General features: G+C 45.6%; 1 protein-coding gene across 1 annotated transcript in view; it reads left to right on the top strand.

The window, feature by feature from the left end:
- The window catches only part of GTSF1 (gametocyte specific factor 1), a 75,085-nt gene that overhangs the window by 8,664 nt on the left and 46,025 nt on the right, over positions 1-20,396 (top strand). The window contains exons 3-6 of the mRNA XM_073319222.1: positions 1,621-1,747; positions 3,113-3,199; positions 3,659-3,722; positions 8,440-8,534. Of these exons, the coding sequence (XP_073175323.1) occupies positions 1,621-1,747; positions 3,113-3,199; positions 3,659-3,722; positions 8,440-8,534 (373 nt within the window). The remainder of the gene's footprint in view (positions 1-1,620; positions 1,748-3,112; positions 3,200-3,658; positions 3,723-8,439; positions 8,535-20,396) is intronic.

Below are 20,396 nucleotides of genomic sequence, written 5' to 3'. Positions count from 1 at the left end.
TCACGTCCCTAGCTCTGCTGGCAATGCCCCTACTTATACATCCCAAAATGTCATTGGCCTTCTTGGCAACAAGGGCACACTGTTAACTCATATCCAGCTTCTCGTCCACTGTCACCCCTAGGTCCTTTTCTGCAGAACTGTTGCCGAGCCATTCGGTCTCTAGTCTGTAGCGGTGCATGGGATTCTTCCGTCCTAAGTGCAGGACTCTGCACTTGTCCTTGTTGAACCTCATCAGATTTCTTTTGGCACAATCTTCCAACTTGTCTAGGTCCCTCTGTATCCCATCCCTACCCTCCAGTGTATCTACCTCTCCTCCCAGTTTAGTGTCATCTGCAAACTTGCTGAGGGTGCAATCCACGCCATCCTCCAGATCCTTAATGAAGATACTGAACAAAACCAGCCCCAGGACCGACCCTTGGGGCACTCCACTTGATACCGGCTGCTAACTAGGCATGGAGCCATTGATCACTACCCGTTGAGCCCGACAATCTAAACAGCTTTCTATCTACCTTATAGTTCATTCATCCAGCCCATACTTCTTTAACTTGCTGGCAAGAATACTGTGGGAGACCATGTCAAAAGCTTTGCTAAAGTCAAGGAATAACACGTCCACTGCTTTCCCTTCATCCACAGAACCAGTTATCTCGTCATAGAAGGAAATTAGATTAGTCAGGCATGACTTGCCCTTGGTGAATCCATGCTGACTGTTCCTGATCACTTTCCTCTCCTCTAACTGCTTCAGAATTGATTCCTTGAGGACCTGCTCCATGATTTTTCCAGGGACTGAGGTGAGGCTGACTGGCCTGTAGTTCCCTGGATCATCCTCCTTTCCTTTTTTAAAGATGGGCACTACATTAGCCTTTTTCCAGTCATCTGGGACCTCCCCCGATCGCCATGAGTTTTCAAAGATAATGGCCAATGACTCTGTAGTCGTATCTGCCAACTCCTTTAGCACTCTCGGATGCAGCGCATCCGGCCCCATGGACTTGTGCTCGCCCAGCTTTTCTAAATAGTCCCGAACCACTTCTTTCTCCACAGAGGGCTGGTCACCTCCTCCGCATGCTGTGCTGCCCAGTGCAGTAGTCTGGGAGCTGACCTTGTTCGTGAAGACAGAGGCAAAAAAAGTACATTAGCTTTTTCCACATCCTCTGTCACTAGGTTGCCTCCATCATTCACACTTTCCTTGACTTTCTTCTTGTTCTCTAGTTTGTCTCTTACTTAATTTAAAAATAAAGTGGCTGAATTATTTAGGGTTTCAAAGCACTTACTCCCTATGTAGGGTTTTTAGGGCAATTTCATCTGTGCACTGAACCATGCCAGTGATGACGCTGCAACAGTTTCACTGTGCTTGTTCTGGGGCTGATCTTCAATCAGATAAATTCAGGGCGTAGTTTAAATGTGAAAATAAACAAACATAGGCTGTATCATAAAGGATGCATATGCTTTGCTGTTTTTCCACTGCTTTTGTGCTCAGGACCTGAACTAAGTTTGACTTTCCTTGTTTTAATTTTTTCAACCTATTTCAGGATGCAGATTGCACAAACCCTTCTCTAGTGATTAGAAAACACAAGGGTTTGGGTGAATTCAGTGAGATAGCACATGCTTTTTCTGTTTCTCTAGAACCACCCTGAAATTGCAAAGCAGCTAGCCACATGCCCCTTTAATGCCCGCCATCAGGTTCCCAGAGCTGAGATCAGCCGTCATATATCAAGCTGTGATGACAAAAGCTGCATTGAGGAAGACATTGGTGAGAAAATATTAGACTCCTTTGGCTCTGTAAACTCACTTTGGGAACTCTTGGGCTAACGGAGTTCTAACGTAACTTCTGCTGTTAATGTTAGATTGTTTTAATGCTCTATTATTCCATAAGCAACCCTTTACCTATAGTGCTTCATGATCCTGAAGCAGTAGGAATCCTTTAAGGCTTGAGTTTCATTCATTCTGTGTCCATGCAAATTCTCCTAAGCATCTGAGAGGCAACTGGCTTGCATTACATGTGTTATCTGCCAGAGATTTTAGCATTAAAATGGGAACTGTGCATTATGCCATAAACTGTGTGTGTTGAATGAGATCTAGTTGGGAATCTGGATGGCTTAGAGAGGAAAGATAGTGGCCATGAGAGGGGTGGGTCTCCAGTGCAGATCTGACCTGATAGTGACCAAAAATCTTTATAGCCTGTCTAGTGGCATATGTGAAATAAATTGGTCTCAGTCCAGTTCTTAATGGACAAGTGTCTAGACCATAACAACAATCCTCACTTCTGTTACATCCTACTTAGCAGAAAAGCCATGACTGAGCCAGGGAGGCTGAACAACTTTCCCAACAGGAGTTGGGTTCCTCCAGTTCAGAGTGGGGCAAGTTGGGGAGGGGACTATGGAGAAGCTTCCCTACCACTGCCCATGCTGTCTCCTCTGTGATGAGGAGTTCACTATCCAGGTCTGTCAGCCCAGCACCTAAATCACTTGGTTATGTGGGTCGTGTTCCAGTTCTTCCCCCCACTGATATCTATATGGCTATCACTACACTGGAAAAAGTACCTATTCTCTGGCAAATGTAGAGTTGTACTGAAGATAACAATGATGTGCATGTTAATGTAGACAGGGCTTAGAGCATGACAGTAGTGAAAAAACCCTGAGAAGATTTTTGTGACATGACAGTAGAAACACACCTGAACCCTCTCCCAATTCGTATGTTGGAGCAGCTGCACCATTGCTGAAAAATGTGTGCAGAATTGTTTAGCTTTAGAAAAGGCCTAAAACAGGCATTGGCAAATGGGGGCCACATCCACCCTGCCGGATCATTTGATTTGGCTTGCCAAACATTCGGTGTTGTAGCAAACCTTTCTTAGTTAGACAATATATAGCCTCTATGGCCCACTAAAGGGTTCTCATGGATTTTGTATCCCTTTGCTACCTTCAAGATGCCCATCCCTGGCCTCAAGAGTTTTGCTCCTAAGACTAGGGGAAGTACCTGATCAGCTTCCAGTGTATGCTGCTCCTCGCCAAGGCCTAGAGCTATTCTGCAGCTAGGTCAAAAAATGATTAATGTACCTAAAATAGGATTTTATTTTGTCCAAAAAGATTTTCTCACTAAGACTCTTCTTTCCTTTAAGTGAGTCAGTCAAATAACTGCCAGGGAGAGAAGATGAACATTGTCAGCATGTGGCAGCCGCCCCCATGTGACGAAGATTGGGATAGAGGTAAGAAAGTAGGTTGATGACATGGGCTGTCAGCGCCTGCTGTTCCCTTCTTCTTGTCCCCGAAGAAGTCACGTGGACTAGGAGAGAGAGGTCCCATAGATCCTTCTGCACAGATCATGTGTGGGACACCCAATTATACTGTCCCTGAACAAATGAAGTTCTCCTGCTTCACAGGCTCTTCCACATGCCTTCTATTCTCTACAAAACTTCTGTTGTTTTCCATATAGTCTGTTGCACCATCTGTGCTTTGATGAAAATGGAAATTGATGATAACCTTTACACTTCATATTTCTCAGTTAAATGTCTGCTTTGCTGTCACTTACGCCAAGCCTTAAAAAATTCTCATTCCGTTTTGTAAACCTAGCAGCGTCTCTGCCATATTTCTTATTTGATGTTGCTATGACGCTTGCAGAAGTTACTCGGTACTGAGCCACAATGATGTCTGTTTCCTTTTGGCAGATCTACAGGAGCAATCAAATTCTGCTTTCGTTTGGGGCACGTTCAGTAGTGGCATAAACAACAGGTAGCAAAAGGTGTATTTCTTGTGACAGTGCTTTCCATAAAAGATGTGCTTTCAAACTACTTTGAACTCATGCTGCTGTGTTGTTGGGAAGATGCAATTTACTTTATGAATTCTATTTTTGGGGTGATGGTGGGGGCGTTCCCACTGGCATGACTCAACATTCCTGTGCCCCGGGTCAATGTTTCCTGTCTCCTTTTAGTGGCAGATCCATAGGAGAGTATAAGAACATACTGTTGCTACCAGATAATGGTTACTCCTCTAGTTCTACTGTAGTACTATTAGTGTGGATGGTCCTGGGTTCAATCCCCACTGGTTCTGTATTTGTTGGGGGGGTTATTAAACACTAAACTGTTCTGCTGGGCTTGATAGAAATGCAGACTGATGTCAGCTGTTAAGCAATTTAGGCTTAAACTTCTGACAGCTAATCTAATCTCTCATGACCTGAGTCAGAAATAATCATTTTGTTGTTTGTGTAATCACAATGCAGGATTGGAAAATGAAGCATAATGTGTCTGGTCATTATCTCTGTCTCACCCCTGAACACCCAAATCATTGTACTGTGCCTTACCTCTCTAATCAGAGGTCATCAACATATGAACTTCTACAGCCTGTAACAGTGACATAGAATTGTAGGACTGAAGGGACCTCGAGGTCCTCTAGTCCAGTCCCATGCACTCATGGCAGGACTAAGTATTATCTAGACCAGTGGTTTTTCAAACTGCGGGTTGTGACCCAGAACTGGGTTGCGGAATGAAAGGCACTGGGCCGCGGCGGCTCTCGTCAGCACTGCTGACCGGGCCGTTAAAAGTCCCGTCGGTGGTGCTGCCCAGCTAAGGCAGGCTAGTCCCTAGCTGTTCCGACACTGCACTGTGCCCTGGCAGCGACCGGCAGCGACCAGAAGCAGGTCCAGCTCCTAGGTTGGGGGTAAGTCCCAGGGCTCCATGCGCTGCCCCCGCCCAGAGCACTGGCTCTGCACTCCCATTGGCCAGTTCCCGGCCAGTGGGAGCTGGGTGGGGCAATGCCTGTGGGCGAGAGCCATGCGGAGCTGCTTGCACCCCTGCGCCTAGGAGCCGGACATGCTGCTGGCCGCTTCCGGGGTGCAGCGTTGTCCGCAGTGCCAGGAAAGGCAGGAAGCCTGCCTCTGCACCCCAGCTGCACCGCTGACCAGGAGCCTCCCCAGGTAACACCACACCCCTGTCCCAGCTCTGAACCCCCAAACCCAGAGCCCCCTCCTGCAGCCCCAGCCCAGAGCCCTGACCCCCTCCCACACTCTGAGCCCCTCATTCCTGGCCGCAGCCCACACCCCAGACTCCTCATCCCCAGCTCCTTTGGATCGCGGGCATCAACAATTTTTTTCAACTGGGTCACCAGAAAAAAAGTTTGAAAACCACTGATCTAGACCATCCCTCACAGCTGTCTGTCTAACCTGCTCTTAAAAATCTCCAGTGATGGAGATTCTGCAACCTCCCTAAGCAATTTATTCCAGTGCTCAACCACTTGGACAAAAGGAAAAACTTCCTGTCAAACCTAAACCGCCCTTGCTGAAATTTAAGCCCATTGTTTCTTGTCCTATTCTCAGTGGTTAAAGAGAGCAGTTTTTCTCCCTTTTCCTTGTAGCAACCTTTTATCTACTTGAAAACCGTTATGTCCTTCCTCAGTCTTCTCTTCTCCAGGCTAAACAAACCCAATTTTTTTCAATCTTCCCCCATAGGTCATGTTTTCTAGACCTTTAATCAGTTTTGTTGCTCTTCTCTGAACTTCCTTCAATTTGTCCACATCTTTCCTGAAATGTGGCACCAATCATTGGACACAATCCTCCAGATTTCAGAGTAACAGCCGTGTTAGTCTGTATTCGCAAAAAGAAAAGGAGTACTTGTGGCACCTTAGAGACTAACCAATTTATTTGAGCATAAGCTTTCGTGAGCTGCAGCTCACTTCATCGGATGCATACTGTGGAAACTTCAGAAGACATTATATACACAGAGACCATGAAACAATACCTCCTCCCACCCCACTCTCCTGCTGGTAATAGCTTATCCAAAGTGATCGCTCTCCTTACAATGTGCATGATAATCAAGTTGACACATTTCCAGCACAAATCCAGGTTTTCCCACCCCGCCCCTTTCCAGATGACATTTAATCAGCATGGACTAGAGCAGAAGAATTACTTCTCGCGTCTTGCTTACAACACTCCTGCTAATGCATCTCAGAATGACTCCTATTTAGCTTGTGATCCAGTTTGACCCTCAGATCCTTTTCTTCAGTACTCCATCCTAGGCAGTCATTTCCCATTTTGTATGTGTGCAACTGATAGTGGAGTACTCTGAATTTGTTCTTATTGAATTTCATCCTGTGACGGGTTCCCCCCAGGGGTGCCACCTGGGACTGGGGTTCCACTGAGCCCACTGACTCACCAGCCTGGGCTCCCTCTCAGCACTGTGCTGCTGTCACAGGCTATAGACTGCTCCTGGACCTACACTCCCAGCAGCATTCACACAGGCAGGGACACACCCAGCTGCAGTTTCATGCAGGCTTTGGACAGCCACTGCATGATCCAGCAATAGAGAGGCTACAGCCAAAATAACCCCCAGTCTGGGACCCCAGAGCTGTACCATCCCGCCCTGATCAAAACCCCAATCAGTATGAATTTATTACCCAGTTCGCCATTCCCTCAATGTGGAGAGGACAATGCATACTTGTGTTAACCAGGCTGAGATTTTTCCCCAGACACTTTGATCACAGCCATTCCAGTTTAGATAAAGCAAAAAAGTTTAACTACAAAAGAGAGATTATAAGTGGTAGAAAACAGACCAAAGCAGATTACCTAGTAAATAAACAGAACTGCAAACTATAAGCCGAAAATACTAGAAAGATTGGATCTGAATTAACAAATTCTCACCCTGGTTGATGATACAGTCAGGCTTGCAGATTCTTAAGGGACAAGCTGCATTTGTTTTGCAGCTTGGGATCTCCTACCCTGTTCCAAGACTTTTTCTTTTAGAGCTTCTCTCTGAGTTGTGGGGAAGTGAAGAACAACCAACGATGTCACTCCTTGCCTTATATAGCTTTTTCATATGGCAGGAGCTCTGTTTCAAACTTGGTTCCCAGACCAGTTTGTGGAAAAATTCAGGTACCCCAAATGGAGTCCAGAAGCATGGTCTGGTCACATGCCCTTGCAGAGTCATAGCAGCCATAACTTAGACTGGCCTTCCACAGGAAGGCTAAGCTATTCCACAGCCCATTGTCTTTGTTGATGAGCCATTAGCACTGTTTGGCTTCTTCATTGTTGTACCTGAAAGGCTGGCTGTGGGTGTTTTCCAGAGTAAGCCCCTTTGAAATACAGATACCTAGTCAATATTCATAACTTCAGATACAAAAATGATACATGCATACAAATAGGATAATCATATTCAGCAAATCATAATTTTTCCAGTGACACCTTACATGACCGATCTCGTACAAAACATCATAATTATGCCATAATCATCCTAATAATAATACTATGACGACTATGGAGTGTTGCACATCCTATTTACTTCAGACCATTTCTCCAGTTTGTCCAGATCATTTTGAATTTTAATCCTATCCCCCAAAGTACTTGTAACCCCTCGCAGCTTGGTATTGTCTGCAAACTTTATAAATGTGCTCTCTATGCCATTATCTAAATTGCTGATGAAGATACTGAACAGAACTGATCCCTGTGGGACCCCACTCAGTATGCCCTTCCAGCTTGACTGTGAGCCACCTACTCTCTGGGAACGATTTTCCAACCAGTTATTCACCCACCTTGTAGGAGTCCATCTAGGTTGTATTTCCCTAGTTTGTTTATGAGGAGGTCATGCGAGACCATATCAAAAGCCTTATTAAACTTAAGATACACCACATCTACCATTACCCTCCCCCATCCACAAGGCTTGTTACACTGTCAAAGAAAGCTATTAGGTTGGTTTTGCCACGATTTGTTCTTGACAAATCCATGCTGATTGTTCCTTATTGCCCTATTTCTAGGATTCGGCAATTTGATTGCTTAATTATTTGCTCCATTATCTTCTCGGGTACTGATGTTAAGCTGACTGGTCTGTAATTCCCCAGGTTGTCCTTATTCCCCTTTTTATAGATTTGGCGCTATATTTGCCCCTTTTCCAGTCCTCTGGAATCTCCTGTCTTCTATGACTTTTCAAAGATAATTGCTTATGGCTCAGATATCTCCTCAGTCAGCACCTTGAATATTTTAGGATGTATTTCACCAGGCCCTGCTGACTTGAAGACATCTAACTTGTCTAAGTAATTTTTAACTTCTTCTTTCCCTATTTTAGCCTCTGATCCTATCTCATTTTCGCTGGCATTCACTGTTAGACGTCTGCATGTATAGAGATGACTAGGGCATGTGTGCTGAGATGCCATTTACAGTTGAGGGCAGCGCAATACTGATAATCAAGCTTTAACTCTGGTTTTTCTTGCTGTCTTTAGCTTATTTCTTTCTTGTCTGGATGACTGATTCTGGGGATTTTAGTCAAAGTAGATGGCATCAACATGTTGTTCACTTTTCTCTAGCCTTTGCGAGGAGTAGTAACTGTTCTGATTGCATGAAGATTTGTTTAAATTAACATACTCTGTTGTCTTCAGTTTTAGAAAAATACTTCAATATTTATAGTAAAAGGTACTTGACTAAAAGAAGTACACATGTGTAGGATAATTCGTATTTGATCTCTTTCAGCCCTGGGTCCAGCGTGGTAATGGAACAAAAGAGTAACCTAATGTCAGGCATGAGAGCACCCAAGTCCTTGCCATATAGCCTATCCTGGAAAAGCAGTAAGTACAACAGCTGGTGGTCTCCTCGTGCTGTAAGCTGGGACCTACATGTTAGCTCAAAGTGGAACGGGATAACTTTTCTCTGTATTTTTATTCCGTGTGTCAGCATTCTCCTCCATAAACTGAAATGCTTTTATTACCACCATCAGCAAGTGGAGATGGAGAGCTCTGTAACACAATCCTCCCTAGAAGCAGCTGCATTTCTGTAGTGTCTTCTGTATCCAGGTTTTATTTTGCTGTAGGTGGCATTGTGTCAAAGGTTGTCAGGCTCCACGTATTGCCCCCATTACTGTAGCATCTGACATTTAACTTATTCACCGCTATTGGTCGAACAAAAGTCGAGGCTTACAAACAGGTCTGAGTCTGGCACAGTGGAGCTCAACACAGTTGTAGCTCTTCGGGTATAGCTGCTACTGAAGTCAGTGGAAGCTGTACACGTGTGTAGCAGCTGTAGCATTTGGTTTGGTTTTTCCAAGGGGATGTAATCTAAACTAAAAAGGCCATTGTTTGGAATAAGTGTTCATGTCGGAAGTCACCCACATAGTGGTGTAGTAATGTGTATTCCTGAGGAAATTCTGCACTAAAAAATTAAACGTTCTGCACACAATATTTTAAAATTCTGTATATTTTATTTGTCAAAATAATAATATAATCACACCAGTTTCAATTATTTTGGGATCTTATTTCAAAATACCTGTCAGTCTGTATGTCTGTAACAATACAGACCGCAAAAAAGATTCCCCCAGGAGTAGAGAGTCAAAGAAACTCCTACAACAACCCAGTTCCTGTTTCTCTGTTATGCTTTTGTTGGGCACCTGTCTGAGTGTGTCACACACATCAGCTGGGCCCATCTTGGGAGAAATCTCTGTCCCTCCAGTCTTAGACATCCACACCCCCTACCCTCCCAGAGTCCAGCTGTGGGGCACCCCCTTAGTCCCCCAGACACCTGCACCCCCTACCACCCAGAACCCAGGGATCCAGAGGGAGAAACAGCCTGATGCTGGGTCCCAGGCTTGTACAGAGTTTCCTGCATGCCACTTCCTTCCTTCAGGACCTGCTGGGAACTGCACCTGCATGGAAAAGTCCAGCTCCCCCTCCCCCTGGCAGTGTCATGTAGTTGCAAGCTGGAGAGCCAGGCTCTGCTAGGTCCCGCATCTGCTACTGACAGCCAGCAGCTTTGCAGCACTAATTCTGCTCTGGGGGGGGTGGGGGGGAATGAAATTGTGTGCAAATTCTGCACTGTGTTGTGGCACAAAATTCCCCCTGGAATAAATGTTGGTAAATTTCCCCTATATACAAGCCTGGGTCTGTTCCCAATGGTGTCTATGGATGAGTCTAGTGTAGTTTTGGGGAGTGTGGGCTCAAGACTTGGCATTTTCTCAGTCATCTGAGTCCATCCCTGATGAGCTGAAATGGCTGTTATCCCTCCCAAAGTCAAATCCTGAGCTTCAGCTCCATGCCTTACTCTGAATGCCCTGTCTCAGCCCTTTGCTGCATGGCTGCCGTGCTTTCCTGTCCACCACATGTCCTGCTAGTGGAGGGGACGAGGATCTCCAAACCGCAGATGTCAGGCTGTGGGGACTGGAAACGGCTCAGAAAAGGAAGCAAAAATTACCCAGGGTCTGGAATGGCTTCCATACAAGGAGAAAAGGAGTACTTGTGGCACCTTAGAGACTAACCAATTTATTTGAGCATGAGCTTTCGTGAGCTACAGCTCACTTCATCGGATGCATACCGTGGAAACTGCAGCAGACTTTATATACACACAGAGAATATGAAACAATACCTCCTCCCACCCCACTGTCCTGCTGGTAATAGCTTATCTAAAGTGATCATCACGTTGGGCCATTTCCAGCACAAATCCAGGTTTTCTCACCCTCCGCCCCCCCCCCCACACACACACACAAACTCACTCTCCTGCTGGTAATAGCCCATCCAAAGTGACCACTCTCTTCACAATGTGTGTGATAATCAAGGTGGGCCATTTCCTGCACAAATCCAGGTTCTCTCATTCCCTCACCCCCCTCCAAAAACCACACGCACAAACTCATTCTCCTACTGGTAATAGCTTATCCAAAGTGACCACTCTCCCTACAATGACAGGTTTCAGAGGAACAGCCGTGTTAGTCTGTATTCGCAAAAAGAAAAGGAGGACTTGTGGCACCTTAGAGACTAACCAATTTATTTGAGCATGAGCTTTCGTGAGCTACAGCTCACTTCATCAGATGTTTACCGTGGAAACTGCAGCAGACTTTATATACACACAGAAATCATGAAACAATACCTCCTCCCACCCCACTGTCCTGCTGGTAATAGCTTATCTAAAGTGATCAACAGGTGGGCCATTTCCAGCACAAATCCAGGTTTTCTCACCCTCCACCCCCCCACACAAATTCACTCTCCTGCTGGTGCTAGCCCATCCAAAGTGACAACTCTTTACATAATCAAGTCGGGCTATTTCCTGCATAGATCAAGGTTTTCTCACATCCCCCCCACCCCCATACACACACAAACTCACTCTCCTGCTGGTAATAGCTCATCTAAACTGACCATTCTCCAGGTTTAAATCCAAGTTAAACCAGAACATCTGGGGGGGGGGGGGTAGGAAAAAACAAGAGGAAACAGGCTACCTTGCATAATGACTTAGCCACTCCCAGTCTCTATTTAAGCCTAAATTAATAGTATCCAATTTGCAAATGAATTCCAATTCAGCAGTTTCTCGCTGGAGTCTGGATTTGAAGTTTTTTTGTTTTAAGATAGCGACCTTCATGTCTGTGATTGCGTGACCAGAGAGATTGAAGTGTTCTCCGACTGGTTTATGAATGTTATAATTCTTGACATCTGATTTGTGTCCATTTATTCTTTTACGTAGAGACTGTCCAGTTTGACCAATGTACATGGCAGAGGGGCATTGCTGGCACATGATGGCATAGATCACATTGGTGGATGTGCAGGTGAACGAGCCTCTGATAGTGTGGCTGATGTTATTAGGCCCTGTGATGGTGTCCCCTGAATAGATATGTGGGCACAATTGGCAACGGGCTTTGTTGCAAGGATAAGTTCCTGGGTTAGTGGTTCTGTTGTGTGGTATGTGGTTGTTGGTGAGTATTTGCTTCAGGTTGCGGGGCTGTCTGTAGGCAAGGACTGGCCTGTCTCCCAAGACTTGTGAGAGTGTTGGGTCATCCTTTAGGATAGGTTGTAGATCCTTAATAATGCGTTGGAGGGGTTTTAGTTGGGGGCTGAAGGTGACGGCTAGTGGCGTTCTGTTATTTTCTTTGTTAGGCCTGTCCTGTAGTAGGTAACTTCTGGGAACTCTTCTGGCTCTATCAATCTCCCTACAATGTGCATGATAATCAAGGTGGGCCATTTCCAGCACAAATCCAGGTTTTCTCACCCCCACCCCCATACACACACAAACTCACTCTCCTGCTGGTAATAGCTTATCCAAAGTGACCACTCTCCCTACAATGTGCATGATAATCAAGGTGGGCCATTTCCTGCACAAATCCAGGTTCTCTCACCCCCCCCCTCCCCCGGAAACACACACACACAAACTCACTCTCCTGCTGGCAATAGCTCATCCAAACTGACCACTCTCTAAGTTTTTAAATCCAAGTTTAACCAGAATGTCTGGGGGGGGGGGGGGTAGGAAAAAACAGGGGGAAATAGGCTACCTTACAAGGAGAGACTAAAGAGATGACTAAGCGGGATGTGATAGAGGCCTATAAAATCATGATTGTTGTAGAAAAAGTGAATAGAGAAGCATTATTTACCATTTCACACAATACAAAAACCAGGGGGTCACCTGATCAAATGAATAGGCAGTAGGTTTAATACAAACAAAAGGAAGTACTTTTTCACACCGTGCACAACTAACCTGTGGAACTCATTGACATGGGATGTTGTGGTGACCAAAAGTGTAACTGGGCTTAAGCAAGCATTGGATAAGTTCATGGAGGATAGCTCCATCAACAGCTATTAGCCAAGATGATAAGGGATGTTACCCCATGCTTTAGGTGACTCTAAATCTGTAACTGCTAGAAGCTGGGAGTGGAAGAGAGGGGTGGATCACTCCGTAATTGCTCTGTTGTGTTTACTCCCCTTGAAGCTCTGGTAGGGGCCACTGTTGGAGTCAGGATACTGAGTAAGATGGAATATGATCTGACCCAGTATTGCAGCTCTTATGAGCTCTTGCCACATATGACTCTTCACAAGGTTTTGTTCTTTAAAAACTGATTCAGTTGCCCAGTGTCCCAAGAGCCCGATTCCCAAAGCATTGAGTTCAGGGTATCTATTATTAAACAGCCTGGTGGTATTCCATGCCATTTGGATCTTAGGGAGGGAGTTTCATGTATTTACACTATACTTAATTGAAAATCTTTTACCCCTTAAACAGCAACAAGCATTAACTGGAAGGAGGTGTGACCCATTGAGCGCTTTTCTTGGTCCCCTTGTCAAACTGTAGCTGTGACGGACTGGCCATAAAGCTGCCCTGTTCCGGGGATGCCTGTGGCTTGAAAGAAAGCAAGATTTTGCAAGAGAATTCCTTTGAAGTAGCCATTAGTTTAAACATTAGGGAGGATTATGGTCTTTTACTTCTGAGTATATGACAGAGTTTCTGTAATCTGAGGTTTCAGAGGAACAGCCGTGTTAGTCTGTATTCACAAAAAGAAAAGGAGTACTTGTGGCACCTTAGAGACTAACCAATTTATTTGAGCATGAGCTTTCGTGAGCTACAGCTCACTTCATCAGATGTTTACCGTGGAAACTGCAGCAGACTTTATATACACACAGAAATCATGAAACAATACCTCCTCCCACCCCACTGTCCTGCTGGTAATAGCTTATCTAAAGTGATCAACAGGTGGGCCATTTCCAGCACAAATCCAGGTTTTCTCACCCTCCACCCCCCCACACAAATTCACTCTCCTGCTGGTGCTAGCCCATCCAAAGTGACAACTCTTAACATAATCAAGTCGGGCTATTTCCTGCATAGATCAAGGTTTTCTCACATCCCCCCCGCCCCCATACACACACAAACTCACTCTCCTGCTGGTAATAGCTCATCTAAACTGACCATTCTCCAGGTTTAAATCCAAGTTAAACCAGAGCATCTGGGGGGGGGGGGGTAGGAAAAAACAAGAGGAAACAGGCTACCTTGCATAATGACTTAGCCACTCCAAGTCTCTATTTAAGCCTAAATTAATAGTATCCAATTTGCAAATGAATTCCAATTCATTAGGCCAGTCCTTGCCTACAGACAGCCCCGCAACCTGAAGCAAATACTCACCAACAACCACATACACAACAGAACCACTAACCCAGGAACTTATCCTTGCAACAAAGCCCGTTGCCAATTGTGCCCACATATCTATTCAGGGGACACCATCACAGGGCCTAATAACATCAGCCACACTATCAGAGGCTCGTTCACCTGCACATCCACCAATGTGATCTATGCCATCATGTGCCAGCAATGCCCCTCTGCCATGTACATTGGTCAAACTGGACAGTCTCTACGTAAAAGAATAAATGGACACAAATCAGATGTCAAGAATTATAACATTCATAAACCAGTCGGAGAACACTTCAATCTCTCTGGTCACGCAATCACAGACATGAAGGTCGCTATCTTAAAACAAAAAAACTTCAAATCCAGACTCCAGCGAGAAACTGCTGAATTGGAATTCATTTGCAAATTGGATACTATTAATTTAGGCTTAAATAGAGACTTGGAGTGGCTAAGTCATTATGCAAGGTAGCCTGTTTCCTCTTGTTTTTTCCTACCCCCCCCCCCCCCGATGCTCTGGTTTAACTTGGATTTAAACCTGGAGAATGGTCAGTTTAGATGAGCTATTACCAGCAGGAGAGTGAGTTTGTGTGTGTATGGGGGCGGGGGGGATGTGAGAAAACCTTGATCTATGCAGGAAATAGCCCGACTTGATTATGTTAAGAGTTGTCACTTTGGATGGGCTAGCACCAGCAGGAGAGTGAATTTGTGTGGGGGGGTGGAGGGTGAGAAAACCTGGATTTGTGCTGGAAATGGCCCACCTGTTGATCACTTTAGATAAGCTATTACCAGCAGGACAGTGGGGTGGGAGGAGGTATTGTTTCATGATTTCTGTGTGTATATAAAGTCTGCTGCAGTTTCCACGGTAAACATCTGATGAAGTGAGCTGTAGCTCACGAAAGCTCATGCTCAAATAAATTGGTTAGTCTCTAAGGTGCCACAAGTACTCCTTTTCTTTCTGTAATCTGAGCATCTGTTCCCAGTGTGAGCCCCACTTGCTACAGAGACTGTCTCCTTGATCTTGGGCAAGTTACTTAAGCTCCCCGTGCCTCAGTTTCCCCCTCTACAGAATGGAGGGATAGTAATTTTAAGGTCAGGCTTGACAAAGCCCTGGCTGGGATGATTTAATTGGGGATGGGTCCTGCTTTTGAGCAGGGGGTTGGACTAGATGACCTCCTGAGGTCCCTTCCAACCCTGATATTCTATGATAATACTTACCCTGCGAGTTAAGTATTACTAGTTATCTGAGAAGATAAACATGCAACTTATAAAGCATCCTCAGATGAAAGGTGATGGAGAAGCACAAAATAGCATTATTACGGTTTACACTTTGGGTAGGAATTTGCCAGTTTAAAAAAAAAAGGCCTCAACTTTTGCAGGAGATCCCCATTGAAATACACATGCTACTTGACGCCTGCTGTAAATTGCCAGGCGAAAGCGTGAATGAACTGAGAATGCAGCATCATGGACACAGTTATTTGCAGTGCAAAACACACTCCACATAAATGGGGGCTTGGTATGAAGCTTATTTCTGTAGTTTATTTTTATCACTGCATTTTGAGCTAGTAGGTCAGGATTCATGTAACTGTAACTCTCTGAGGTGCTGAGTGATGAATACGTTTCAAAAGCATAACGTCTAATAGTCTGGTTGTAATCTGATTTAAGAAAAATCTGAAAATTGTAACACACTATGCTAATCGACTCCTTCTTTGCACCAAGCAGGATATTTTTTTTTACCCTTTAAGTGCAGTTCTCCTGTCAAAAGCAGCCTTACATAAAACACATGGGCGGGGGAACAAGAGAGAGGTGATTAATTCCCAAGTTTTCCTCAGGTGTTAGGCCAGAAAATTCATGACGATATTATTTATATCGTTGTTACAACCAGGATCTCATGGTGCTAAGGGCTGTACAAACAGAGAACAAAAAGACAGTCCCTTCCCCAAAGAGCTTAGAATCCAAGTAAGAATCTGAAAGTCATGCTGCCTTGTGCATTGCCAAGAATTAGAGATTCTGCAGCTGGAACTCAGTTTGACTAATCTGGCTATACACAAGCCAGCTCTCCCTCTCAGCTTTGCTGGCTTTGCAGGGCTAGCAGAAGTAGTTTGGTCAGTAAAGTAAGCAGAAAGATAACAAACAAATGCACATAAGTGGCAGGTCAGAGTAAAGGGAACTGTCTAATATCCTCGCTTTTCAAGCCAGAACTAAACTTTAAAAATGTTCCAGTACTTAGAGCAGCAGTGAAGCTTGCATTTTGCCTTCAAAACACCTCTTTTGGACTCCTTTTTAAGCAGACCTGTTAGGTACAACCAGATGCTTAATCACCTCCCATGATTAAAAAGCCAGGCAGCCCAGGATATTGTACCAATTTCACAATAAAATCTGCTGGGTGCATGTGTCTAGGGAGTACAGGGATGCGTTGTCGGCAGCCCTCTGCTTTTTTTTATGCTGAGGTGCATGGATGGGAAATTGATACTTGAAAAATGACTGCTCATCAGCTTTTGCTACGGTCATCACTATGGGCTGGCTGGCTGTGGTATGGAATAGTCGACCATTTCCAGATGCTGGACAGTAGGTGTCCTGATTTCAGGTGGAGAGTCCACATGAATCATTGGAGAGGTACTGGAACATTTCACAGACAAAACCTGCAATCAGTCTTGTCACTGTATGGGCAGGCCACCTTGAAATTGTGTGCACCTGTATCTGATTAGATTTTCTAGTACATTAATCTTGTGAGATGAGGTTTTCTAAGGAGGATACTTGGGTGAAAGGGGGAATGGCTTAGCTCAGCGCCTGAAGGTCACAGCATTGATAAACACACACTGGAGATGAGTTCAGATGTGTCTGTGTACATTTGGATTGGTTGAGAGTGAGCTAAAGCAGAACGACTTACTCCAAGTGTGTGGTAAGGACCCTTAGCGTGCCCAAATAGAGCAGCTGGTCATATAAAGCTTTAGCCAGCTTTCTAGCCAAGGTGTGGTGAGGATCCAGTCTAGCAGGGCTTCCTGGAGACCTACAGAACATACCTGTGCTTCATATTTGATCTTTCTTAATGAACATTGCACTATGGGCTGATGCACGGGATCAGCCTTGTTCTGCTGGGTCGGCTCCCAAAGTCACAGCAGTAAGGACGGTTGCTTGGTTTTCATTCCACTGAAGGTGTTGGAGCTCCAGCCAGTCAGGCTGGGTCTATTTTTGGGAAGGAACTAATGCTGAGCTCTGGGCTCAGGTTGGGCACTAGTCCTGATCTTGCATGAGCACAGCCAAAGGGGCAGGAATAACAGCATCCCACCATACATTGGGACTCTATATAGAGCAGTGAGACACCTGCTTCCCCCAGTTAAGGAGCTTTTCCTGCATGTTGCTTGTAAACAGAGAACGGTTTGTCTAATAAACTCCCCCCCTCTCTGTGTATATGAAAGGGCCCCATAGCCCGTATCCAGGCCTCCAGTCCCATTCCCCTACTCCCTGGTATGCTGACCAAGGAGCAAAACGCTAGCTCCCCTGTGCTCGTACAGGTGTTGCTTGTGCTCTGGGGGTGGTAGCATGAGGAGTGCTGCGTCGCTGCTTTGGGGAGACCGCAAACTGCCTGGCTGTGAGCACGAGTGTGGAAGAACAGTCCAAGTGTCTGCGTTTCAACACAGTGATTGACTTTGCTGAGGGGGCAGCTTATGGACCTAGACTGAGTCCAAAGCAGCTTGTCTGATGCTTACAACTGGGGGATGATGTTAGAGCTGCTATTGTTGATTATCTAAAATCTCTTGCTTTTTCATTTAATTGCAGGAGCTGGTAACTGAAGACCAGAGAAGAGGCTGCTATTGAGTGCTCATCATCTGTTTCCTTTAGAAATGTGAGGTGCTGGTTAGGAGACTCAGACTTATAAATTCCCTCTGTGTTGGCTAAGCACTCGCAGCCCTAACCTTCCTGCAGAACTGTCCTTCATGTATCGACTGCTGTCCCGAAATTATCCCAACCAAGGTAATTAGACAGAATGCTGTTAACCCTTGATATCAGAGATCAAACCCTCAAAAACTAACTCCATACACGCTGATGCCAAGGAGCTAGCAGAGTTCAAACTGTCTGGATCAGCATGCTCTACAAGTTACCTCCTGTAGGGGGTTTGCGTAAATCATTGCTCAAGCCCTGCATGTCTTTGGATTTAAATGTGTTGCAGCTGTTTACCACTGCATGGTGCTGATGGTACGTCCCTCTCATAGGGATTGCTGTGCCAGGTCAGACCATTGGTCCATGTGAGCCCACACTGGGGGTAAGCTCTCGGTGGTACATCTCTCCCCGATGGGGAGTTAGGCACCTGAATGTTTGGTTCCCCTCTGTTTCTCTCCAGAGACCTTGAATGTGTTTGTGTGTCCCAGGGTCAGATCAGCTGCAGCTCTAAGGCCTGCCTGTTATGCGCACCCACCTAGATGTGAAAAAGGAGCTGCCATTCAGACTGTAGATGGTGTATGGGGGAGTCAAAGCAAAAAGTCTTTAAAACAAAATATTCTCATTGCTGTTTAGATTAGGCCTAAAAGTTCATCTGTAAGGGAGCTGGGATGGGGGATTCTGCTGAAAAGTGGCTGCCTTATCAATAAAACAGTTGCACTGTGCCCTCCCACTGTGGCAGCCCTAACACCACACTTCTCATATGTGATGCCCAGTGCATGCTGCTGCTTGAGCACCTCTGGCCTGGTGCCCCTCTCTAGTCTTGCTCAGACTCTCTTGGGCTGTGGGGACTTGCAAATGATTTTTGTACTCCGTCACAGGGAGTGCCATTTAGTTCTGAGCAGGAGCATGTGTGGGTGTCCTTGTGCTTCATGGAGAAGGTGAGGGAACGTTAATTGTTGTAAGGACAGGGCTGGGGTGGCAGGAACGTTACGCATCCTGGAACATCCCCCCCAGTCTAACACCTGGTGTCACGTGATCTGGATAACATTAAAGCATGAGACTATCCAGCCAGATCCTGGTCTGTAGCTCTGTCCCATCTGTGTCTGTCCAGCAGAGCAAAGGGAACAGAGGGCAGCCAGGAATTTCCCTGACATCAAGCTGGCATAACGAGTTTCATGCTACCTGCTCCCTTCTCCTGGGGCAGAGAAGTGCTAGAGTGGGCCTCCCTAAAGCATCAGACACTCCAGCCATTCTTGGCCCAAAGAGCAGTCTCGGGAGAACTGTGGTAGTCAGCATAGTTTCAAGTAGTCCTTAGCTTACATTAATTACACTAGAAGATATTTCTATCCCCGGCTTGCTCCAGCATCTGCATGTCAGCCAGACATAGGATCTGGCCATCACATTCTAGTCAAACCTGTCTTGTCCTGTTCCCCTCCACCACACAAAAGAGAAGATTTGATATTCTGAGTAAAGAGCAAAGGCCCCTCCTTGCTCTTAGGCTAGCATCACTGCTCGATCCTGTACAGGAAGAATAATCCTGCACTTGACATCCGCTTGTCACCGTGGAAACAACTATAGGGCTGGCCCTTTGAGGGAGTGAAGTGTGTTTGGTCAGAAGGCAAGTGTAGCAAAATCCGTTTTTGCCACCTTGCCATTCTGACAAGAAATAAATATGTGCTCTGGTTAGTGAGCTCTTCATACACCCATTGTTGCATCCACGAGATACTCTGCTGGGAGGGATTTCAGTGTTCCACTCCTGGCATTGTGGTTTAGTAGGTCCCACTTGCAAACCCGATGAGAGAAATGTCTAAAAACTTGTGATAACGGGTAAGTAGCACCTTCCCCTCCATTAGCAGCAGCTCTGTTATAAAACTTGTTACGTAGTTTTTTTAAGTCTTTGCAACTTGAACATATTTCTCTTGAGGGCAGAGTTAAGTAGTCAACTTCTTAGCAGCAAAGCAAACTCTACATCTTTAGTTTGGCCATTAAAACTAGTCTGTGAAGATCCCAGTGTATGCAGAATAACTCTCCCTAACAATTGTACATAGTGGCAGCATGTCACTAACCTCCGCACTTCAGATTGGCGCAGTCTGCAGCGCCTCCAGAGAATACATTCTGCGTGTGCTGTTAGGTCAGCATGTTCACCTCCAGAGGACAGATGTCATGGGACTTCTTTTAGGCTAGCTATTCTGATGCATGGCCTCAAAGATTTGTGGAGGCAGGAAGGTGCACAGACCTCAGACACTGAGCGTGCCCATCAGCACCAGGGCAGGAATTGAAACAGCGTTGCGTGGAGCTACCTCTGGGATTTCCCAAAGGGCTTGGTGTTGGCCTTCAAGCTTGTCTACAGTGGGAAAGTTATTGAAATAGCTGTTCCGGATTAACTCCCTCTGTGGACATTTACTGCTGAATAAGAGTATCGTTTTCTAATTTAGTTTAAAACTTAATCCACCTCCAAAGTGGATTATATTTTTCCAAATAAGAAAAAGGCACTCGTATTCTAGAAGAGTATGTCTGCATGGGGCCTGAGATAGACGTTGCTATTCTGGGAGACTTCCGTGTGTAGAGACCTTGACTGCTCCTGGTGACGCTAGTGGAGGGCGCTGGCTTCAGTGGAGCAGTTAGGCCAAAGCTGCATGTGTCTCAAACTCCCACTCTCCAGTATTAAAGGGCAAGAAAATTCTCAGCTG

Source organism: Lepidochelys kempii, chromosome 20, assembly GCF_965140285.1.
Source record: "Lepidochelys kempii isolate rLepKem1 chromosome 20, rLepKem1.hap1, whole genome shotgun sequence".
NCBI lineage: Eukaryota > Metazoa > Chordata > Testudines > Cheloniidae > Lepidochelys > Lepidochelys kempii.
This window is presented reverse-complemented; position numbering and strand designations above follow the sequence as displayed.